This window comes from Eubalaena glacialis, chromosome 3 (genome assembly GCF_028564815.1).
Source record: "Eubalaena glacialis isolate mEubGla1 chromosome 3, mEubGla1.1.hap2.+ XY, whole genome shotgun sequence".
Lineage (NCBI taxonomy): Eukaryota > Metazoa > Chordata > Mammalia > Artiodactyla > Balaenidae > Eubalaena > Eubalaena glacialis.
In genome coordinates, this window is record NC_083718.1 from 16923911 (window position 1) to 16950663 (window position 26753).

Here is a 26753-nt window from a genome sequence, read left to right on the forward strand (position 1 = left end):
ACTGAAGTAAACTTAGAATAAATTAAGTATATGTGTAAAAACCCATCACACTTTTTAAATTAGCCTGTTAGTGTATAAAATAAACAATGAGAACTTGGTAAATACCAAATTTAAAGGAAATCAATAGCCCAGATGTTTTCTTAGGATATTTAACTAAGTCCAAAATAGCCAAAGAAAATGATAGCATAGTAATTAACTTACTTTGCATTTGATACAGTTCCTCAGCTATTGAACTGATTATAATATGTAGATACTTGATTTTCAAAATTTCACCACTGAAAAATCACTTAAATGCTTTTTAAAGATTGCAAAGATTCCCCTAGAATGTGCCTGTAAGTTCGATTCCACCACTGATTTTGATGGATGTGGACAATGGTTACCCCTCAAAAACTTACTTGATTCTCATCAGTGAAAGAATTAAAAGGTTAGCAGATTTTTCGTATCATGAATAACCGCAAACTGATTCCCTGCAGGGAGGCTCTGGAGGAGTTTGCAGAGATGAAAGAAAGGGAAGAGAAGAAGGCCGACCTGGAAAGGGAGGAGAAGAAAAGAGATTACCAAGCCCGAAAGATGCATTACCTCCTCAGCACAAAGCAGGTTGGTCTGCCTGTCCCTGACAGCTCACGGAAGCCACTTGGGCACCCAGCCTGACAGAGATAAACTAGCAGGCTGAATGGGACATGACTTGTTGAAAAGATATCACAAAGACACTACTTCGAGTTCAATTCCGTGCTGCTGTGTAGGTGCACGCAGGCACCCCGGCCGGTCTGACAGCAGCTTCATAGAGGCAGCCGGGCGAGGCTGGCAGAAAGGTACAAGTCAACACTGCCATCCGCCACGAAGGGCATAACCTTCCTTTCCAAATCCAGCCTGAGTGGCTTATTGTTGTGTTGTGAATTGATCAAGAACTAAGAAGTAATTAAGCTGAGGTCACTTTCACGTTTTCTCTGTTAATTGAGCGAATGTTGAGATTAAAACCATTCTTGCATCCTTTCTATTCTATTAATCTAATAAATTCCGAGGCAAGTTTTCATGTATAGCTTTTAAACATACTGCTTGAGCAGTTGCATCATCGTATAGAAATATAAATGTGGGATTTGGAATACTTAGAAATCTCTTTTCTGATACGTGGGAAGATTTTACTGCTTCAGGTCTCATCATGGTTGCTAAGAAAAAAAATATTGCGTGTCGAATATTCTGCTCACAAAGAAATACGGTTAAAAAAAAAGCATGAATTTGGGGGATGAGATGTGTTTTGTTACTTGAGCTTGAGGCTGGAAACTAGCAATTTCTTGGTTTTTATTCTTTCTCCTAGATTTCAAGTCCAGTCTTAGAGTTCTAGCTGAGTCGCATATGCAGATGTCTTCCCACAGGGAGGGGCAAGTGAAGTCCCAGTGGGAGAGGGTGGGAGCTGAGACTGAATGTCTTTCTTAGAGGCATCCAAAGTTGAAACCATATTAAGTACTGGGCTGGCCATGTAAGTTTGGAAAACAGGCCTCCTGTACCTCTAGCTTCTATTTGGTAGTTGAAATGACAATAATGATGACTATCGTAATATTTACTTGGATTTGGGTAGCTGAATTGTCTTTATTTAACAGGCAAGGAAACTGAAACTCAGATAATTACGTGACTGGTCATAGGCACAAAACTACTAGTAATAGCTCTGGTATTCAAACTGAGGTCTTTCAACTCTAAATATGCTTAGGTAATAATTTAAAGAGAGTTTTAAAAATAAAAGGTAAAAGTATTTTCACTTTTTATTATAAAATCCATAACAATGTAAACGTTTTAGTCGTTTGATTAGTGGGCTACATTTTAAAGATATAGAATTAAAGATCAAGGATTCTTTTTAGCAACACATTTTTTTCAAACTTTAGTTACTAGTAATTTCAATTTTGATGAAACTAAGGGGGGCTATGAATGTATCCTGTAATTCTTTAAACCTAGTAATAATTCTTGGGGACAGTTTTTTCTATGATAACTTTGAACTCTCTATATACTTTGAAACTTAATCTGAGTTCTAATTGTGTGGTTTATGCTTATGATTGGTAGTGTGATAGAGAAAGCAATCTTAAAAATGGTGAAATCAGATTTAACTGAAACATCTGTTAATTCTGTTTTATCCAGGGTTATTTAGTTATTGGGTGTATAGTGGAATAATTTAGAAAGACCATAAAAACTTGGATGTTTTACTAATAAAAATAACATAATAACACATATCCACGGGGTGCTTACCATGTGTCAGAGAGTATGATAGATATTTTATATACATTATTTTTTAAAGTATTTTGATTTCATTTCAGTTTTTCATTTAAGTGCCTGGTTTAACAAATTATTTCACAAACCTGACCATGTGACTTGGCTCATGGACCTTAACGAATTTTCAAGCAATATTACCATTATGTTTTAGGTATGTTTGTATTAACAATACAAGCTGTCAATGCAGTATCTCATTTTTCTCCTGTTTATCCCATGTTGGCTGCTAGTAATATCAGTGTATATAAATTTTAGTTTAGTGATCACTTGTCCCCAGAACTTCCTGGCATCCAATAAAATGTTTCTTTTTTGAGGCGCTATGGTACAGTAGAAAGAGTGTGGACATTTACATCAGTCAGAGCTAAGTTGGCATGCAAGCTCTCTCACTTAGGGTAAGGTATTAGGAGATTACCTAGAATTGTCTGAGCCTCTGTTTCACTCTGCACCTTGAGAGAACATTGTAAGGACTAAATGTAATGTATTTAAAATATTGCCAGGCCCTTAGAGAACATTCAGTAGATGATAACAATCATATTATTAGAATTTAACCTGTCAAGGATAAACTAAGATTCTACACTTTCATGTTCTTCAATTTGTCTTAGCTGTTGGAAGCATTCATTTTCTCATTTCCTTTCTTTGCTTTTCTTTAGTTATTAAAGAAAATTAGTTAGAAATCTTCATAATGGTGTTGCCTACCCTACATTTCACACCTGGCTTCACAGACCTGAGGGCAATACAGGGGAAATGATGTTTTTAAATCATCTCCCTTGAAGAGGAATATTATTAAAATGTCAGGGGTTTTCATTTGAATCTTGCAAGTTGGTGTATTTTGTCACAGTGGTCTTTAATATTTGATCACAATTAACTAGAGATAAAAGTGACAGCCCTTTGAAACTATGGACACACTTTTGTTCAAAAGGAGAGAGGCTTTCTTTTTCCATTCTTTCTTTTCTCCCTCCCTCCCTCCCTCCCTTCCTTCCTTCCGTCCTTCCTTCCTTCCTTCTTTCTTTCATGATAAAATAGAATAGTGGCATCATCCTGGTCTCCTCTGTTTACTTTGGTCAGGGGATTGCTTGTACTAACAGGATGGTACTGGAAATTTTAAATGTTTTGTTCCTTATATCCACCAGATTTGCTTTACTTAGCTTTAAATTAGTGCTTTTCATCACGAAATTAAAAAGTCGAATTTTAAAACTGATATTATAGGTACAATTATAAATCAACTTCACCTACACAAAAATATGCAACACTGATATTTACTAAATAGAGTGAATATAAATCTTAACTTTAAAATTCATCTGTTAATTACTCCAAATAACATATTTTTGAGTACCTACAATCTTTCTGCTACTGTGCTAGGACTAGGATCAGGTCATACAAATGTATATTATGCTCCTTAACCACAAGGAGCATTCCATCTAATTTCAATCTAATGCCAGACAATTTTTTGGGGGGCTGGAAGGAAATTGCCAACTTTCTGTTACAGCTTATATAGGCAGTCTCACTGAAATTAACAACCTATATTTATGATTTTGCTGATTCCATTTACTATTTTATTTTAATAAAAATCTTTAAATACTTTTCCAAACCTAAGCAAGAGTCAGAGAATGAAAGATACATATTTCATTTCGAGTATTGTTAATGATTTTTTCAGAATGACTTGGCTATTGAGAAGAAATGAAGCTGCAGTTTTAAAAATATTCTTAAGTCATATGTTTATAGATTAATTGCATTGCTTGTTTTTAGAGTTTTGTTTTCAAATTATATTAAATACACATTTAAGTACAAAATAAATACAAAATATGAATTTATTTATATTGAAAGACTTGTGTAAGTTTTAGCTCTCAATTTGTGCAGGTATTTGAAAATTTACTGAAAAAATTTTCAAACCTAAGTAACTTTTATAAGAAGTATATGAGGATGAGAAAAGTTTTCTTGAGCTGCTTAAATGGAATAATTCTAACAGCATTGTTAGACAGGAGAAAAACACTATTTTATTGGTGATCTCAATAATTTAGGAATGATGTTAATGTAGTTTCTAGAATACTAATTTTCATATTAAATTTTCATAGTTCTAATATAGCTTAATTTAGATGAATTGAAATAAAACATTAATTCAGACAAATAAATGCATAAGAAAAGGTGAAGAATTTTGTAAGCTAAAATTGTGAATATGTGAATTCATATACAGATAATAAATGAAGTCATGTGTTTTTTAATGTATTAATTTTAGGATGATTATGCTGATATACTGACATACTCATACTGACAGCATAGTTTTAAAGTCACTTTTAAGCCATTTTTTAGTATAAATCTAATGTACATCTTAAAATCTATTACTAATTTTTAGTGATAATAATGATCTCATTTTTGTGCAAGCAAATGTATTAGCATTAATAGGAATTACACAAGTAAATAACTAATATTGCAATAAGTGAATTAATAGACCCCTCAGGGTTTTATTAATTAAAAAGTTCAAGTCATATTAAAGCACCTTTTGTATATGTTTATTTCAATCAGAAAGCTAAACATGGTAACTTATTTGCATGAATAATCAATCACCATTTACTAGTAGTAATAAGGTTAATTTGTTGCTACAGACATAATAGGATTAGTCAATTATATTTCCCAGAAAATACTATTTGTTATGCACCCCATCACCTGTAAAACAAGATTGGTTTAGCGCCCTTATTAAATGAACACATCAAAAAATCTCTGTCCCTGTAAAAGTTTTGTGAAAACAAAGCTAATTTAAGTTGATTTGAATAAGTAAAATGCAAACTCTGCTTTCATTCGTAAATTTAATTTATCTTTCTGCAAGGATTGATTATTTAATAGTTATTTATTTTGATTCAGTAACCAGTCAAACTAAATCTAACACATATAGGACATATTTCCTTTGAAGAAAATCTTATTTGCAGATTTGTTTTATTCCAGATAAACAGACTTTCATTCCCTCGTCCTTGTTCTTGGGTAGTAAATTATGTTGTCTGCTCCACCTACTGGTAGATATATGCAAAGGCCTATTGTTGGATTCATTAAAAGATATTGCCTCTGAAATGTTGCCAGAATTTTTAAGTATCCTCCTGGAGATCAGCAAAGTTGCAGATACAAATGTAAAACTCAAGATCTATTCAGAAAAATAAATATAGGTTATTATATAAAATTACACACATTAATAGTTTCCTGATTAGTGAAAATGTTACCCTGTTTTTTAAAATTTTAATATGTCAATAAAAAGGATAAATAACTGTAAGATATACTTATAACTCAGTATATTAAAACTATGTACATTTTATTTTAGTTATGGAATTTAATAATTTATACATATTCAAATTAAAACTAAAATGAAAAATTATATAGTTAATTAAAATACATATTTTGTGGAAATATTTTTCATGTCATCTTTATATAATAGATTTTTAATGTTTTTCCTTTAGTGGGTAGTTAAAATTTTCTTATCAACTCTGAGATAACAACTTTCAGTTATTTATGATTCTTTAAAAAGGCTCCATACTCTGATTAATATTGACAAAACTTTATTTTTAATTACTTTATTTTTTAGAGAAACAAATGGTGTCAGCTACTTTGTTCTGAAAATTATATGAAATCCCATTTGTATACAGAAGGAAAATCCCTTCATTTTAAAAAGTAAATTTGATATACCAAAAATTAAGTGGTAGTCTGTTGGTATGGACAACATCTTTACAAGATAAATCTTATAAGATGAAAAAACGCAAAAATTAAGAAGTATAATAAGTCCTCCAAATCATTTATTGCTTTCAACTCTATCTTTCCAGTATCATAAGTGGGCAGATCCTATGCCTTACGTATATTAAGTACTTAATATGTGATTGCTCACTTTTAATTTGAGGTTCTTCAGTAACAGAAGAACTGCAGCCTTTCAGGGTGCACCTGCCTGTGTGTGTGTGTGTGTGTGTGATGTGTCTTTGTATATATGGTGTATTTGGAAAGTATCTTTGGGGAGTCTTCTCATAAGGCATTGTCCTTAGGCAATGGTGTACCACAGCAATGGTTGGGAAACTCAAGTGTGATATTAAAACATACCCTTATAAGGACTCTCTTGGGTTCATTTTAGACCTCTTGATCATTATAAAACCACTTCTTTCACTTCAAAACATTAATTTTGTTCCTTCCTAGTTTCTAGGATGATCTCTCTCTCTCTCTCTCTCTCTCTCTCTCTCTCTCTCTCTCTAGGTTTATCACCATCCAGTTATCCTTCTTGAAAGCACCAGCATTTTGATTTATGTACTGCTCCTTGAGTTACCTGCAATTCATTGAACTCTCTTTTCATGCTTTCTCTGAAATGGTTTAGTATTATAAGAAACTGATTCTAAGTGAGTTCATGTACAAAGATGGAGAAAAACTAGGGCCTGCATATAAACGCGTGAAACAAGCCAGAAGATAATATAGATTTCTATGGTGCCTTCCTGTGAATAGCACAAAGCACTTTTATTCTATTTATCCCCACAATATTCTAAAGTAGCAGTTATCCTTCTGGTGACTAAAATGCTATTTTTTTGGTACTCATTTTTCCTCTGGACACTTGGAAGATTTATTCTTTCAGGAAGATTATGTAGTGAATAAACTTCTGACCTATGATCTTTGGATCCGTAGTTTAAGAGGCAGGTCCTGAAATTTGGTCATTTGTTCTTGGTCCCAAGTGAACTGTCCATATCACATAATCATCACATAATTTGTTACTGTTGGCAGTCTCTGTTCAGAAAAGGCTAAGGAGTGAACTACCATGGAGAATGAATTAGCTATTAACTTTTACATTTTATTTCTTTCCTCTTTAACATTATAGTTTTTATTATCCTGTAATATATGAAAGGGATAAAATTATCCATTATAAGTATTCTTTGAAGAGTCAGTTGAAGTGGTTAAAGAAAATATCTTGTTGTGTCCCCAAAATGAATCCCTTTTTCACACTTCTCTCATTGCCATCATTTAACAATCATGCATCAAAGAAATAGAGGCAAAAATGCAGACAGAGGCAAAAATAAAATCAAAATTAATTAAAAGAGAGACCACTTAAGTAGAAAAGTGCCTAGCTACTTTTCTTATTTATATTTTTCTTTTCAATATACTAAATTTTAAAAGTTATTTGAATTTTTTTTTCTTTAGCCAGCACACTGTAAATTTCTCCTATACATGTGACCTGGGGCCGATTCATGTGTTGTGGGGCTTGAAGCTTATACAATTTTGGGATCCACCTTTAAGAAGATAGTATACAAAGTTACAAATACAACAAAAGGAATATTTTTTATAATGAGCAAAAATCATTTCAGAGAGGGCAGACAGCAGAAGCAAGAAGAACTACAACTCTGCAGGCTGTGGAAGGAAAACCACATTCACAGAAAGACAGACAAAATGAAAAGGCAGAGGACTATGTACCAGATGAAGGAACAAGATAAAACCCCAGAAAAACAACTAAATGAAGTGGAGATAGGCAACCTTCCAGAAAAAGAATTCTGAATAATGATAGTGAAGATGATCCAGGACCTCGGAAAAAGAATGGAGGCAAAGATCGAGAAGATGCAAGAAATGTTTAACAAAGACATAGAAGAATTAAAGAGCAAACACCTAGAAGAATTAAAGAACAAACAAACAGAGAAGAACAACACAATAACTGAAATGAAAAATACACTAGAAGGAATCAATAGCAGAATAACTGAGGCATAAGAATGGATAAGTGACCTGGAGGAAAGAATGGTGGAATTCACTGCCACGAACAGAATAAAGAAAAAAGAATGAAAAGAAATGAAGACAGCCTAAGAGACCTCTAGGACAACATTAAACGCAAAAACATTCACATTATAGGGGTCCCAGAAGGAGAAGAGAGAGAGAAAGTACCTGAGAAAATATTTGCAGAGATTATAGTTGAAAACTTCCCTAACATGGGAAAGGAAATGGCCACCCAAGTCCAGGAAGCGCAGAGAGCCCCAGGCAGGATAAACCCAAGGAGAAACATGCCAAGACACATAGTCATCAAACTGACAAAAATTAAAGACAAAGAAAAATTATTGAAAGCAACAAGGGAAAAATGACAACATACAAGGGAACTCCCATAAGGTTAACAGCTGATTTCTCAGCAGAGACTCTACAAGCCAGAAGGGAGTGGCATGACATATTTAAAGTGATGAAAGGGAAGAACCTACAACCAAGATTACTCTACCCGGCAAGGATCTCATTCAGATTGGATGGAGAAATCAAAAGCTTTACAGGCAAGCAAAAGCTAAGAGAATTCAGCATCACCAAACCAGCTCTACAACAAACGCTAAAGGAACTTCTCTAAGTGGCAAACACAAGAGAAGAAAAGGACCTATAAAAACAAACCCAAAACAATTAAGAAAATGGTCATAGGAACATACATATCGACAATTACCTTAAATGTGAATAGATTAAATGCTCCAACCAAAAGACACAGGCTCGCTGAATGGATACAAAAACAAGACCCATATATATGCTGTCTACAGGAGACCCACTTCAGACCTAGGGACACATGTAGACTGAAAGTGAAGGGATGGAAAAAGATATTCTATGCAAATGGAAAACAAAAGTAAGCTGGAGTAGCAGCACTCATTTCAGATAAAATAAACTTTAAAATAAAGAATGTTACAAGAGACAAGGAAGGACACTACATAATGATCAAAGGATCAATCCAAGAAGACGATACAACAATTATAAATATATATGCACCCAACATAGGAACACCTCAATACATAAGGCAACTGATAACAGAAATAAAAGAGGAAATCGACAGTAACACAGTAAGAGTGGGGGACCATACCACCTCACTTACACCAGTGGACAGATCATCCAGACAGAAAATTAATAAGGAAACACAAGCTTTAAATGACACAATAGACCAGAGAGATTTAATAGATATTTATAGGACACTCCACCCAAAAACAGCAGATTGCACTTTCTTTTCAAGTGTACACAGAATATTCTCCAGGATAGATCACATCCTGGGTCACAAATCAAGCCTTGGTAAATTTAAGAAAATTGAAATCATATCAAGCATCTTTTCCAACTGCAACGCTATGAGATTAGAAATCAATTACAGGGAAAAACACAAACACATGGAGGCTAAACAATACGTTACTAAATAACCAACAGATCACTGAAGAAATCAAAGAGGAAATCAAAACATACCTAGAGACAAATGACAACGAAAACACGATGATCCAAAACCTATGGGATGCAGCAAAAGCAGTTCTAAGAGGGAAGTTTATACCAATACAAGCCTACCTCAAGAAACAAGAAAAATCTCAAGTAAACAATCTAACCTTACACCTAACGGAATTAGAGGAAGAAGAACAAACAAAACCCAAAGTTAGTAGAAGGAAAGAAATCATATAGATCAGAGCAGAAATAAATGAAATAGAAACAAAGAAAATAGCAAAGATCAATAAAACTAAAACCTGGTTCTTTGAGAAGATAAAGAAATTGATAAACCTTTAGCCAGACTCATCAAGAAAAAGAGGGAGAGGACTCAAATGAATAAAATTAGAAATGAGAAAGGAGAAGTTACAACAGACACCGCAGAAATACAAAGCATCCTAAGAGACTACTACAAACAATTCTATGCCAATAAAATAAAATGGACAACCTGGAAGAAATGGACAAATTCTTAGAAAAGCACAACCTTCCAAGACTGAATCAGGAAGAAATAGAAAATATGAACAGACCAATCACAAGCACTGAAATTGAAACCGTGATTAAAAATCTTCCAACAAACAAAAGTCCAGGACCAGATGGCTTCACAGGTGAATTCTATCAAACATTTAGAGAAGAGCTAACACCCATCCTTCTCAAACTCTTCCAAAAATTTGCAGAGGAAGGAACACTCCCAAACTCATTCTATGAGGCCACCATCACCCTGATGCCAAAACCAGACAAAGATACTACAAAAAAAGAAAATTACAGAACAATATCACTGATGAATATAGATGCAAAAATCCTCAACAAAGTACTAGCAAACAGAATCCAACAACACATTAAAAGGATCATACACCATGATCAAGTGGGATTTATCCCAAGGATGCAAGGATTCTTCAATATATGCAAATCAATCAGTGTGATACACCATATTAACAAATTGAAGAATAAAAACCATATGATCATCTCAATAGATGCAGAAAAAGCTTTTGACAAAATTCAACACCCATTTATGATAAAAACTCTCCAGAAAGTGGGCATAGAGGGAACCTACCTCAACACAATAAAGACCATATACGACAAACCCACAGCAAACATCATTCTCAATGGTGAAAAACTGAAAGCATTTCCTCTAACATCAGGAACGAGACAAGGATGTCCACTCTCACCACTATTATTCAACATAGTTTTGGAAGCCCTAGCCACGGCAATCAGAGAAGAAAAAGAAATAAAAGGAATACAAATTGGAAGAGAAGAAGTAAAACTGTCACTGCAGATGACATGATACTATACATAGAGAATCCTAAAGATGCCACCAGAAAACTACTAGAGCTAATCAATGAATCTGGTAAAGTTGCAGGATACAAAATTAATGCACAGAAATCTCTTGCATTCCTATACACTAACAATGAAAGATCAGAAACAGAAATTAAGGAAACAATCCCATTTACTACTGCAACAAAAAGAATAAAATACCTAGGAGTAAACCTACCTAAGGAGGTAAAAGACCTGTACTCAGAAAACTATAAGACACTGATGAAAGAAATGAAAGATGACACAAACAGATGGAGAGATATACCATGTTCTTGGTTTGGAAGAATCAACATTGTGAAAATGACTGTACTACCCAAAGGAATCTACAGATTCAGTGCAATCCCTATCAAATTACCAGTGGCAGTTTTTACAGAACTAGAACAAAAAATCTTAAAATTTGTATGGAGACACAAAAGACCCCCAATAGCCCAAGCAGACTTGAGGGAAAAAAACAGAGCTGGAGGAATCAGACTCCCTGACTTCAGACTATACTACAAAGCTACAGTAATCAAGACAATATGTTACTGGCACAAAAACAGAAATATAGATCAATGGAACTGGATAGAATGACCAGAGATAAACCCATGCACCTATGGTCCACTCATCTATGACAAAGGAGGCAAGGATATACAATGGAGAAAAGACAGTCTCTTCAATAAGTGGTGTTGGGAAAACTGGGCAGCTACATGTAAAAGAATGAAATTAGAATACTCCCTAATACCATACACAAAAATAAACTCAAAATGGATTAGAGACCTAAATGTAAGACTGGACACTATAAAACTCTTAGAGGAAAACATAGGAAGAACACTCTTTGACATAAATCACACCAAGATCCTTTTTGACCCACCTCCTAGATAAATGGAAATAAAAACAAAAATAAACAAATGGACCTAATGAAACTTCAAAGCTTTTGCAAAGCAAAGGAAACTACAAACAAGATGAAAAGACAACCCTCAGAATGGGAGAAAATATTTGCAAATGAATCAACGGACAAAGCATTAATCTCCAAAATATATAAACAGCTCATGCAGCTCAATATTAGAAAAACAAACAACCCAATCCAAAAGTGGGCAGAAGACCTAAATAAACATTTCTCCAAAGAAGACATACAGATGGCCAAGAAGCATGTGAAAAGCTGCTCAACATCACTAATTATTAGAGAAATGCAAATCAAAACTACAATGAGGTATCACCTCACACCAGTTAGAATGGGCATCCACAGAAAATCTACAAACAACAAATGCTGGAGAAGGTGTGGAGAAAAGGGAAGCCTCTTGCACTGTTGGTGGGAATGTAAATTGATACAGCCACTATGGAGAACCATATGGAGGTTCCTTAAGCAACTAAAAACAGAATTACCATATGATCCAGCAATCCCACTACTGGGCATATACCCAGAGAAGACCATAATTCAAAAAGACACATGCACCCCAATGTTCATTGCAGCACTACTTACAATAGCCAGGTCATGGAAGCAACCTAAATGCCCATCGACAGATGAATGGATAAAGAAGATGTGGTACATATATACCATGGAATATTACTCAGCCATAAAAGGGAACGAAATTGAGTCATTTGTAGAGACGTGGATGGATCTAGAGACTGTCATACAGAGTGAAGTACGTCAGAAAGAAAAAAACAAATATCGTATATTAATGCGTATAGGTGGAACCTAGAAAAATGGTACAGATGAACCGGTTTGCAGGGCAGAAATTGAGACACAGATGTAGAGAACAAACCTGTGGACACCAAGGGGGGAAAGTTGTGGTGGTGAGATGAATTGGGAGATTGGGATTGACATATATACACTAATATGTATAAAATAGATAACTAATAAGAACCTGCTGTATAAAAAAAAATCATTTCAAACACATTTCAAATGTTAATGTCTGAAAATACTCAATATAGAAAAATACAACAGTAGTTTTATTGACCGCCCGACTGCTCTATAATATATCTTCTCCATATTTTGGCTTCATACTCTCTGATCGCTTCTTTATTTGACAATAATTTTGTTACATTTTCTAGAGTGAGAAGGGAAATTTTATTCACTCTTGTCTCTAGGAATGTTGATCTAAATTTCTCATTACTGTAAGAAGGTAAATGGTGTATTTCTATTTGCTTATGCTGCATTATTGAGTTCATTTTTGAAAGGGGAGAGCTTCCATTTTGTAATGGAAATGATGAGAATAAAATTCTCCATTTATAATTTACACATGTGAAGTTTGGAATGATTTTCCATAGTCCAGATTCTGGCAGTTTGCACCCTCTCTCAAACTCTGTTTCTCTTCCACTACCCACATACTTCCAGAGCCACACCCCTTAGGATGTTTGTATTGCAATGCAGGCTCTAGATCTGCACCTTTATTTGTACCTCCGGGTGAGTCTGCACAGTGGGTGCAGGAATATTCCTGGAAGTTATTCCTCAATTGGGATTGCTAACAAATTTTAAGTATACTTGGAAGTACCAGAAAAAATCCGTAAATGTATACATAAATCTATACGTAAATTTATCCAACTAAAATTAAATATATAACCACCTCTGCTTCTTCCTAGCTTGATCTGCAACATGTCCACAGCCACTCTCATACCACCCAACCCAGGTGTGACAGAGGATAAGGCAGAGTATAGAGAAACAGTGGAATTAAATATCTTACTTTTGCAAATTTTACAAAAAAAACATAACCACGTGAGCACATTGCCAGGGTCCCTCCCTGTGTCTTGGAAAGGGTCTACCAAAATGAGGGGCCCAAAGGTTACGGTTCATCAATTTCACTGTTATTTCACCTCTGATTGCACTACATTTTTATACTATGTGCAAACCCTGCTGCTCTGGTTAAATTTGCTCAGATGAGTTTTAACTTTTATTTTAATGTGCTCTAAATAATCAACTGCTTATCAGATACCAAATCCAGCATTCAGACATTTAAATAAACCTTATTATTTTAGTCCTATCTTTAAAATTGAAGCACTTGGTTTTCTTTAGTTCTCTCTCTCTTATTTCTTTTACAGTTTATTTTATAAACTCAGGGTCAGTTTACTTCCATACAGTAGATTGGGTAAATTTTTAATGTATTAGGGTATGGAGTAGAGTTTGTTCTCATTAGGTATTAAAAAATAACCTCTATATACACACACATATGTACATGTTATGTGTTTATATGTATATGTATGTATATAAACACACAAATGCAGCCTTGTATAAAATTTCCAATACAGTTTTTTTTTTAATAAATTTATTTATTTATTTGGCTGTGTTGGGTCTTCGTTTCTGTGTGCAGGCTTTCTCTAGTTGCAGCAAGCGGGGGCCACTCTTCATCGCGGTGCGTGGGCCTCTCACTATCGTGGCCTCTCTTGTTGCGGAGCACAGGCTCCAGACGCACAGGCTCAGTAGTTGTGGCTCACGGGCCCAGTTGCTCCGCGGCATGTGGGATCTTCCCAGACCAGGGCTCAAACCCGTGTCCCCTGCATTGGCAGGCAGATTCTCAACCACTGCGCCACCAGGGAAGCCCCATCTAATATAGTTTTTTTAAAATAACATTTAAGTAATGTTTATTGGGACTATTCTCTAATTACAAACATAAAATGTATTTAGTACCAAAAACTGGTAATACAGAGATAAACACAGAAGAAAATATTTGTTCATATTGGACCATCCAAAAGATAACCACTGTTAAAAATTTGGTATATGTTCTTCCAGTAATTTTATATGCGTATATAGATATGTATTATAGATAACTATATATACAACATAAACATATATATGTATGTTTTTTACTTAAAAATGGTATTCAATACAGTTTTAATAGAAAAAACTCAAGTCAGAAAAGAATTAGAATAAAATGTATAACAAAAGTAGTTTGCATTTCCTACCTCAATGTAAAATGTTCCTCCGTTTAAATATTTTAAATTGCATTGTATATAAACATTTTACACAAAAATAATTGACAGCTAACTACTACATACTTATTTCTATTGGTTTTGTATAAGTTAATGTTGCTGGTAAGTTAACTGCAATCAATCCTATCAATTTCTTCATTGATTAGAGAAGACAGAGTTTTGAGGGGTTCCTTTTGATATCACTAATTTTATTAATAATATAATGAAATCCAAAGCCTAGAAATACAAGGATGTTATACCATTGCTCTAACTAGATCTGATGAAATAATTGGGTCTGTAATACTTTGTAGATTTAAAGATTTATTCCTATTATTATGATTACTTTTCTATTTTCAGGACATTTCAGAAATACTTTAGATTGAGACCAATTCTAAGTTAGATGCTATTGTAACTGATACACAATGAAGAGGTGGAGTTTGTCAGCTCATGGTTCATGCTGGCACTTCTGCGAGATGAGAAGAATAACTTTGTATAGATAAACCCTGCTCTCTCTATATCCTTGATATTTAATTCACTCTTCTGGATTGGAAAACTTCAGAAATCTTTCAACTGAGTAACTGGTGGCCAAATTTGAAAATCTCAGGCTTTGGTATAATTCATCTCCTTTCTTCCCTTCTCTTTTCTCCTTTAATCTTCCTCTATACCTCTTTTCCCAACCCTTGCGTCCTATAATCAAACACACTTAGTATTAAAACTAGGGACATAGGGAGAGCAATTATACTTTCAAATGTTTCCTTAAAATGAACTCTTAACTAAGTCAGTGGTTAAGAAACTGAATCATTGTCTAATGTAGCTGATTTGGCCATTAAGACCACTATTGAGAGCATAAGTATTTCCTAACTTTTGAGTTTAATTTAAGGTATAGTCCCAACACAAGAAATCATCTATGACCTTAAGATTTTATGCAATATAAATTAGATAAATATTTTAAACGACATAGAAATTTTCCTCAATATTTTATGTATTTATTATAGTCACAAAAGAAACAACCAAAGAGGAATTACAATTGTTAATTTTAAAATATATATAAAATTAGTTTCATTTTGGTGTGACAAGCATGATTTTAAGTATTTTAGTATGAAGTGGCACGTTTTCTGTGTAACTAATAGTCTTGTCAATTGCCATTTCTATCTACTGTATCTTTTGACAGTTGGAAGTATTTCAGTCAAAATTGAGTTATGTTATCCACACAGTATCACAACAGACAGTAAAATAAAGGATGAGAAAATGGAAGGAAGGTGTGGAGAAGAGAGGAAAGGGAAAGAATTTATGTTTAAATCTTAATCTGTGAATATCTCTTGGACCTAAAATAAATAAGCTGCATGTCTTAACAGCTATTATTGTACTGAAAGGAAAGATTTACCAGAAGGATATAATCTTCCTTAGTTTAGAGAAAAATTATGTTTTCAAGATGCTTAGTTTGTTAGTCTCCTTAATGAGTTGAATTTCAAATTTTTTTTCTTAAATTTATTTGGCTTTATTTTCCATTTACTTTTAAATTAAACCATGTATATATACATATGCATATAATTTCAGTTCTAATATCTCATTGAATAAACTGTAATCATTAGGATAATATAATTTTGTTGTACTCCTATTAATTATTTATATTTATGCTTTATGTACATAAGTTAACTTATGATCATCTGTATTACTCTTGAACTCACATCATTAAAATGATTCAATTTATCTTACCTGTATTCTTAACTATGTAGCCATACCAAAATCAACTTCTCTGTCAACAATTATCAGAATGCTAAAATTGTTGTTGAGCTTTCCCTGACCTTCCAAGGCAGACTTGTTCCTTTTTTTCTCCCTCTATGTTTTAATATAACATTTACCATTGGTATTATGGTTACATCTACTTTGGCTTAATGTAGGTGAATTCATAAAAGAAAGCAATCATGTCGTTTTAATATCCCTAATACCAAAGTAGGCTCATAAGTAATATCAATTGACTAATAAATGAATGGTATATACACACATCCTAACTCTGATTTGTAGTAATTTTAGATTCAAAATAAGAAAGGAAGCTTTTATTCCAATCTCAATTATTCACTAGTTCTTCTTTGCATTAAAAAAAAAAACTATTAAAAAACAATTTTTAAAGCTATAATAATTTTTAGTAACTGATCTCTATATTGCCAAAACATATTTGATATTGTTTTTAAAAGGGCAAATCTTATATACAATGAAAAGGCTTAGGGGAAGCTAACAATTTTAAAGGCTCCTTATGTCCCAAATCAAACCAGGTTATACAGGTAGATAGGGTGGAGCTGAAATTCAAACTCAGATCTGGCTGTCTTCGAAACCATGCTTTCTCTTTATGGTATGGTTTGAAGGGGGCTGAGAAAGGTCCTATCTCAAGAATATTTTCCTGGATGATGGCTGAAATCATATCTTTAAAGTTCTGTTTATTTGAAGGTATCTAGTAGACAACATATTCAGCATTATTAGCCTTTAATCCCTGTGTGAATTAGCTAATCAGTTCCTTCAAACATCAGGAGGTAGAAGGCATAAGTCTAATATGCAAGACCCTCTCACAGGAAGGCAAGCAAGCCTTCATGGGCACTTCTGGGCAGCATTTAGGCAATGTGTTCGCCTTGTTAGGAAAAGAGAGGAGTAAGGCTGGGTACTTGTCATCTATTAAGTATTTTCACCTTTGAGGCATCAGTTGAAATTTTGAAACAACAGAATCCTGTTCAACACGGAGTTACACACTGTTTTGTGATCATATTATTTGAGATCAAGAGATAGCTATAAGAACACAAATGTCTTTGACATCTCACTCTTGATCTAACTAGTAATGTTTCTTTCAATTAATGAATGCTCATGTCAATTAAAGAAGTGGGCTTGTTATGTCCCAAATGATAAGACTGAAGCTTTATTTATTGGTATGTTCAGCACTATCTGAGATGTCAATATAGTTAACGGCAAAAGTGAGGCACGATGTTTGCCAAAGCACCGTTACGGAATAGTCAGGGCGGAAACTTGGTTGGGAAGGGAGAGGTGATAAAGAGCCCAATACCTAAACCCACTTTTCCCTGCCCGAGTTCAGAACAAGTTGAGAGAAAGATAGATGGAGATCAACAGTATTAGTTTTATTAACAATGAGAGCTGTATTGGAAGTTTGCATCTGAAGCAATAATAAACTTGCTTCTACTTAATTTTGTAATTAAATCTTCTTCCCCGTCATAAGCAAAGCAGGAAAACTGAGTCCATCCTTGTGAATCTTAAAGCAAGTGGAAGTAAAGGATATTTGCTTTCCCATAGACAGGCTGACTTTCAAGAAATGGGAGGAAGGGGCTAAACTAGGCTGGACCAGCTCCTTTCCTGATGTGCCAAACTGAGAACTCACTCCTTGTTCCTTGATACAGTGAAGGGCAGAGAGAGGCCAATGGAAATATGAGGAATAGGAAATATGTACTCCCAGTGATTAGATTTATAGGCTTGATGAGGAAGCAGGGTTAGAGGAAGGTTTTCATAAAAGTAGAAACTCGTACCTGTTCACAGAAGAACGACTTGCAGCAGAAAGCTTGAAAAGACAGGAGAGATGAAATAACTGAATAAGCGTGGACCTGGAAAAGGTGGGAGAGGATGTGATGATGAGCATAAAGTTGTAGGCTGAAAGCGACGGAAGGAGAATTTTGCCTCATAAGTCAGGAAGGAATAAAACAAGTGTAGGATTGTATATGGATACTTGTATAACGATGGTTGGAGGTTGAAGTAATTACTGTTTGAGGACTTCAGTATCCTGATTGATCTTCTAAAACAAACCTGAGAAGAAGCAGAGGCAGAGGGCTGTTTAGGGGCTCGGAGGGATTAGGTAGATTTGAAGTCCACAAATATGTAGTATCTCCAACCTGCCTGGTTATATGATTTATTCCAGCAGTTAGCAGTAGCCTGAGATTGTAAGCATGCAGAATAATGGTAACAAGAGCTAACATTCATTGGAGGCTTACTGTGAGCCAAGTGTTCTTCTGATTCCCTTACATGAATTACCTCTCTTAATTCTCATATACCACCCTATAAGGCAGACAATTATCCCCAATTCATTGATGCTGCACAGAGAGATTCAGTAAGGACCCAAGGTCAGTGTTAGTATGTGATGGTCTAGACCAGAACTCATAGTCACAATGAGTACATGATACTACTTCTTTTAAAAAATTAGCATTTATTGAGTGCTTTCTTTGTATTAGGCACTGTTCAAAGTGCTTTAGCTGTATTAATGTATTTAAACTTATACATGACCTGATGAGATAGTTCTGTTATTTCAGAGGACATACCCATGTTGCTATGAGGTTAAGTAATATAGGCTAAGATCACAGAGGAAATAAGAGGTAGAGTTGGGAATTCAGATTTAAGTAATTAACCACTAAGTTATATTGTGCAGTTGAATGGATTCTGGTTTGGGGCATGGCCAGGTAGATATGACAGGATGGTGGATGTTAGGGACTTGAGTCATTAAAATAATCAACCATGTGACTCATATTAGTAGGAGAAAAAGTGAGGGCAAAAAGGAGACAATAGATTAGGAAAAACTTGAGGGATCCCTGGACTTGAGATCTTTAGGGAATCAATCTTATGGTCAGTAAAAATAAGAATGTGAGAACTAGTAGACTAGAAAGTTAAGAGGGTGAGATATTGGTGTCTAAGCTTACTGAATTTTTAACACAGAGCAGGTCTGGACAACAGGTTTTTGTAGGGTGTGGCTAACATTGTGTAAGGGTGAAGGTCAGTGAAGGTGAAGGAGTCAAAGAACTGTGAAGATAAACTATTGGGATGGTTGTCCATCTGTATATGAAATCACCTAAAATTATGCCAGAACACATAGTCGAAGGGAAACCTGAACCACGTGCCAAAGGCTATCATGAATATGGGGGGATTGACCAGCAAGTCCGGGACATAAGGAGGGGCAAAAAAGAGATATTCAGACTGCAAGAAGGTAGATTTGACAGTGGTTTGAAAGTGACATTGGAGAAATGAGATGATGCAAATCTCTCCCTGGTCACTGTGATACAGGGAAATACTGAAATGTTTTGCTCAGTAAGGCAGCAAAGGAAGTGGTGCTCTTGAGGAGAAGGCAGCTTCAATTGCAATAAAAAAGGTAGAGAATGTATTTATTGAAAAGCTTGAGGGCATAGGGAAGTGGGTTAGCATAGACCGGAGATGGGATCCACAGGGCAAGGCAGAAAGAATTATAGGCAAGGGAATCAGGAGTGTTGGGAAGAGTAACAGGGTTTTGAGGATGAGTATACCAGAAAATGTAAAGGAGAGCTGTGATTAATTTAGCAGAAATTTATTTGGGCATAATCAATTTGACCAAAAAACAAATAGACAAATAGTTGCTTGATCCAGCTATCTCCTATTATGGGGAAATTTAAGTTGCTGTGCTTATGTTTTTATTTCAGTTAGCACAGTGATATTATAGACTGGAAATGAATTATGGATTAAAAAGTACAAGGGCAGCACTATTTCCTCAAATTTTGAAAAAAAGAAATCACATACAAACTTGTAAAACAAGCCAGTAGTGCACCCAAAAAAGTAGAGACGACTATTATTCGTTTTAGACCAGATCAGTTTTTTTCATCAAAATATTAATTGGCCAACTTCTTTTGAAAAAATTACTTTTCTGCTAATTATTTTGTGGCCAAATTATGTTACCACTGGAGGGGCTTACAGTTTAAGTAGTAATAAAAGATAGTAGGGTTGTAAAGCATATTGGATGGGATTTTCCAGGCTCCCTACCATTGAGGAGACCAGAGCAAAATAGGAAAGCAAAAAAGATAACCTAAAAAAGTTAAAATAAAATTTTTATTGGAGATAACGTACAGAAAAGTAAAAAAATCCTAATCACCCAGTTCAATTGTTACAAAGTGGCAGGTATAATCTGTACCTAATTGGTACTAATTAATAGTTTCCATACAAGAAGCCACAGGTCTTCAGAACAAAACTACGTGAGAGCACAGTGATCTGAAAATGAGGTGGTCTTTAGGCTATGGACACAAGACTGTAGCCAACCAGATTAAGGCAACATAGCAGTCCATGCCCACGAGGCAGTCAGTCCTATACTTTGATAAAATTTAAAATGACTTTCTCTTTTTTGCTTAAAAAAATCCTTCTTCAAAGACTCGTGGGATAGCAGTTTTTTGCAGAGCCCCATAGAACACTGGGAATAAAGTGTGACAAATGCTCCATTCCACTGGTATATTTTCTTTAACAAAAGAAAATTTTCATTTACTTGCCTGTTTCTATAATGCCAAGTATTTTTCTTTTAGCAACTAATTGTCTTGGAAGTCATCTTTTAAACCCAAACTATGGAATCATTTTCAAATCAAATCATCTGTAGAAGAACCAAGCAAGGGAAAACACTAGGTTTCCAGAGGGAGTAGAAAAAAGGTGTATAATGGAAGGTTTCTAGGGGGATGGTGGTCATAAAAACATCCTTCACTATGTTTCTTCTATTTTCCTTAGGGGATGCAGGCTTCATCTGTGTGTATAATGAGCCAGTTCAGAATGTATGGAAATGGTGTGTCAGAGGAATCACAATAGGCAGTTTTCAGATCACTGTGAATGGAGTTTCCACTTCCACTGCTCTGCTGAGAATAACTTTTGATCGGGTCACCCAGGACTCTCCGAATTATAAATTCACGTGACCTCTCAGAGGTTTGCACACTGCTCACCACACCAGTGATCTTGTAACCTTCTTTGGCCTTAGTGACACTATAGTCAGCTTTTCCTCCCACTCTTTGGTCACTTCTTCTCACTTTTCTTCAATAATTCTTGTGTATCTTGTTTACTCTATCATATGAGGGCATATATAGTTTTTTAAAATATCAGTTCTCACTTTTCTTCAATAATTCTTGTGTATCTTGTTTACTCTATCATATGAGGGCATATATAGTTTTTTTAAATATCAAAGTTATTTAAGTTTCTGCTCCTTTGTACATCGTCTTGTTTTCTGGGAATGTCTTTCCTCACTTTACACACCAAACAAGTCCCTTCTCCTCTTTCATGATCCTGCTCAAACACCAGACATCTTACGCCCACAGAACGGTCTACTCCCCGGATGGCTATCTCTCCATGTCAACACTAATTTCAGTATTTTATAATTATTTATAAACTATCAAGGCTGTGACTCAAATGGAAAGACAGAAAGCAAAGCCAAAGCTGGAGAGACTGCTAAGGTGGCAGACAAAAGAGAAGGTAAAGGAAACCACAGTGGTGGTGGGTAGATGGGGTTTGCTGCAAGTTGGGGAAAGGAGAAGGTCTAGAGAAATTACCTAAGTGGGAAAACAAGCCACTTGCATCCAGTTCTTGCAGGGATCAGTAAAAGACTGACCTGACATTTACAGGTAAAGAGAGAAAGGAATTGTTTAATGGGGAAGATTTCCCAGAAAATCTTTTACAAGAAATCTTTCTCAGAAATTCTTTCAAAATGCAATATGGTTAAAGGGAAATCCTGACTGGGGAAAAAAACCAAGATATTCTTTCAGTCCCAAGATTTTTTGAGTCATCATGATATTGCTATATTTTGGAAGCCTCAAACCGGCCTCCACTTCTTTTTTCTTCCTCACGTTCAGTGGATTACAATATGATTTCTGCCACAAGAACAGAATCTGTTTCTGCAGAGGTCACCTGTCACCCTCTAATTACCATTCCAGGTGTACAGTGTCTGTCCTCATGCTGTTCCACCCTCCCTGACATCTGACCCCGGTGACCTCCTCCATGAAACCACCTTCTCCCTGATGTCCTGCCCCCTCCCTCACCCCGCTGTTCGCTCTTTCCATTGCCCTTCACTTCATGAGCTTCCCCTCTCCCACTTACTTCCTATGTACACATCACTAAGACTTCTTGGAAAAAAAAGTCCCTCAGTCTCTATTCTCCCCTTCAGTGACTCCATCCATTTTCACACCTTCAGCCATTTTTATTCAGAAAACCCTCCGGTTGCTAGCTATGACCTCTTTCCTAAGTTCCAGACTGCTCCGACAACGCCACACTGGACCTTTCAACCTGAATGCTTTGTGGGAAGCTCAGTCCTAACATCCCCCAAACAGAGATGAATATTCCCACATAACTGCTCTTCTTGCGAACTCTTGATGGGGTTCTAAAGGCAAGATTTTCTGTAACTCCACACTCCCTTATATTCTTCTTCTTCTTCTTTTTTTTTTTTTTTTAAACATCTTTATTGGAGTATAATTGCTTTACAATGGTGTGTTAGTTTCTGCTGTATAACAAAGTGAATCAGCTCTACATATACATATATCCCCATATCCCCTCCCTCTTGCGTCTCCCTCCCTCCCACCCTCCCTATCCCACCCCTCTAGGTGGTCACAAAGCACCGAGCTGATCTCCCTGTGCTATGCGGCTGCTTCCCACTAGCTATCTACTTTACATTTGGTAGTGTGCCTTATATCGTGATTAACCTCTTATCCATGTCTTTTGATTCTGTTTCTATAAAATACTCCCTGTCTATGTCATTCTTCTATTTCCACTGGTCTTTCTTCTTACTTCTGAATAAACAGGCTTTGCTTCCTTTTACAGCCTTCTGGTCTTATATCACTTATTCAGATAAACATGGATTGGTTGTCTACTCTGAGCCAGGTATTGAGATGGGTAATAAGTCAGGGTTCTCAGCTCTTCTTTAAAAAGAAAACTAAGCTAATGCCTAGACACGTGCTTCAGAGATTCCACCTGAGTTCATCTAGAGTGGAGCTTGGACATAGTAGTTTTCAAGTTGCCCAAATGAACTTAATGTGTAGCCAGAGTTGAGAACTACAAACTTAAGTATATAAACGTCAGGAAAATGGGCGTTATTCTTACCCTGATGGAGCTTAAATTCTAGTTGGAGAGATAGACATTAAAGAACAAATAATCATATATGTGAATAATTTAAAGCGATAAGTGCCATGAAGAAAATGAACAGGGAACTTTGGGAGAAATAATATAGTAGGACAATGTGTATGGGGTCACAAAAGGTCTTTCTAAAGGAGTGATATTTAATGTGAAGTTTTAAGGATGCGTATAATTTGGCCAGGCAAGTAAGCAGATGGAAAAAACATTTTTGATGAATTTGAGTCATGGAAGAGCCTGGCATGTTTTGAGGAAATGAAAGAAAGCCAATGTGGATGGTGTGTAGTGACGGATGGTTAGAGTGGCTTAAATGAGATTGGAACAGAACAAAGGACTTTGTTAAGAACTTGTTAGGTTTTCTTAGGTATATTGAAAAGCGATTTATAGTCTTTTTCTTTTTAAGATTTTTTTTGATGTGGACCATTTTTAAGGTGTTTATTGAATTTGTTACAATATTGCTTCTATTTTATGTTTTGGTTTTTTGGCCACGAGGCATGTGGGATCTTATCTCCCTGGACCAGGGATCGAATCCACACCCCCTGCATTGGAAGGCGAAGTCTTAACCACCGGACGGCCAGGGAATTCGCCATTTATAGTCTCTTAGGGACCAAAAGAATTTTTTTATTTGTAGTTATTACTCTGGCTTCCCTGTAGAGGGTAAGAGGGGTTCAAAGCATAGCAGATGGAGGGGGACTAAATCTAAGTTTGAAGCTTGTTTTAGGGTAGTTTTAGGTTCGCAGCAAAATGGAGTGGAAAGTCTAGAGATTTCCACGTACCTCATGCCTCTGTACATTTCTTTATCTAGATTTGCCTCTTCTGGACAGTTTATATAAATGGAATTATGCAATATGTGGTATTGCATCTAACTTCTTTTATTTAGCATAATGTTTTTGAGATTCTTCCATGTTATAGTATATGTAAATATTTCATTTCTTTTTATTGTTGAATAGTGTTCCACTCTATGGGTAACTACATTCTGTTAATTTATTAACCTGTTGATAAACATTTGGATTACATCAAATTTTTGGCATCTGTGAATAATGCCACTATAAACATTTGCATGCAAGTCTTTGTGTGGACATATATTTTCATCTCTCTTGTATCAATTCCCAGCAATGGGATTGTTGTGTTATATGTTAAACATGTGTTTAACTTTTTTAAGATAGGCTTTTTTTCTGAGTAATGTTAGGTTCACAGCAAACTTGAGTGGGAAGTTGCCATATAAAGTCAGCCCTCCATATCCTCAGATTCTGCATCCGTGGATTCAACCAACCATGGATTCAAATATTCAAAGGAAAAAAACCCAGAAATTTCGAAAAAGCAAAACTTGAATTTGCTGTGCATAGGCAACTGTTTACACAGCATTTACATTGCGTTAGGTATTATAAGTAATCTAGAGATGATTTAAAGTATTGGGGGGTGTGTGAAGATTATATGCAAATACTACACCATTTTCTATAAGGGATTTGAGCATCCTCGGATTCTGGTATCTGCGGGTTTGGTGGGGGGGATCTTGGAACCAGTCCCTTGAGGATGCCAAGGGATGACTGTACTGTCTACACCCCTCCCACATCATTACCACCCAAAGTCCATAGTTTATATGAGGGTTCACTCTGGGTGGAATATTACACCCTACTCTCATCTTGCTTGTATGGTTTCTGAGGAAAAGTTGGATGTAATTCTTATCTTTGCTTCTTTATAAGTGAGGTGTTTATCCCCTCTGCTTCTTACAAGATTTTTTATCTTTGATTTCTTGAAGTTTGAATATGATATACCTAGGTGTAGGGTTTTTTTCGTTTTGTTTTGCTTTGTTTTGTTTTTGGCATTTATCCTGCTTGGTGTTCTCTGAGCTTCTTGGATCTGTGATTTGGTGCCTGACATTAATTTGGGGGAAATCCTCAGTCGTTGTTACTTCAAATAATTCTCCTATTCCTTTCTTTCATCCTTCTCCTTCTGGTTTTGCCATTATGTGTGTGGTAGACCTTCTGTAGTTGTCCCACCATTCTAGGACATTCTGTTACATTTTTGTTAGACTTCTTTTGCTTTGCTTTGCTTTTCCATTTTGGAAGTCTCTGTTCATATATATCCTTTCCTCAACCATGTCTGGTCTACAAATAAATCCATCAAAGGCATTCTTCATTTCTGTTACAATGTTTTTGATCTCTGACATTTCTTTTTGATTCCTACTTAGAATTTCCATATCTCTGCTGGCATTGCCCATCCATTCTTGCATGCTGTCTACTTTATCTGTTAGATGCCTTAACTTATTAATCATTGTTATTATAAATTCCTGGTCTGATAACTCCAATACCCCTGCCATATCAGAGTCTGGTTCTGATGCTTGCTCTGTCTCTTTCAACTGTGTTTTTTGCCTAGGTTTCCACTGGGTCTGTTTCTATACGCTTCGTGCACCAGTAGGGCCTGCTTCAGACTTTTACCTTCTAAAGGAGAATGTGAAAATCAACAGATTCACATCATATGTAGAATTAAGTGCAATCTTGCAACCTTCTAGAATTTGGCCTCAATTTATCTTCACAAGCTCATTTCTGACTATAGCTTCATGCTTAAACTGGCCAAAGTGATGTTCACTGAACAGTGGCCTATGTTTTCCCACAAATATGTCTTTGCTTTTACCCTTCCCTTAGCCTGGACTACCTTTCTTCCTTTTATTATTGCCAAAATTCTACCCATCTTTAGAACAAATTCACATACTTTTTCCACAGGGTTTTCTAAAGGGTATATACCTTTACCATAACCTTTGGTGTATACTTCTTTTAAACAGTTATTAGAGGACACTTACTACAAGCTGGTTGTGTTATTGTCAGTCATAAAATCATTCTCCCCACGCCCTCTCCGAGAACGGCTTGATGGGAGTGGTCACTTTTTGTTTATCTCTGTACCCACCTTAGATCCAGCAAAGTGTTTCTAAGTTAGTAGATGCTCAATATTTATTGAATTAAATTAATATATAGAGAATGGTATCTTATTTAAATTTCTTCATTTTGATCAACATTTCATGAGAATATTTTAACATATAATAATGATGAGGATATCCGAATGATTTATAAAAATCATTTGTTAACCTAATAAAGCCGGCTATATCTGGGGGTCTGCATTTAACGTACCCCTTCTATAATTTGACTGAAGACATTTAAACATTTTATTTCTTAATGGAGTGAAAGACGAGAAAAAGCATTTGTAGTTAAAAAAAACAAAACAAAACACTTGCCTTTGATAGA

The 26753-nt window shown here is 35.4% G+C and overlaps 1 protein-coding gene across 2 annotated transcripts in view; it reads left to right on the top strand.

Annotated features, from left to right (window-relative positions):
- The window catches only part of SPATA17 (spermatogenesis associated 17), a 204505-nt gene that overhangs the window by 88186 nt on the left and 89566 nt on the right, over positions 1-26753 (top strand). For both annotated transcript variants that reach the window (XM_061185311.1, XM_061185313.1), the window contains one exon: positions 474-597. In XM_061185311.1, the coding sequence (XP_061041294.1) occupies positions 474-597 (124 nt within the window). The remainder of the gene's footprint in view (positions 1-473; positions 598-26753) is intronic.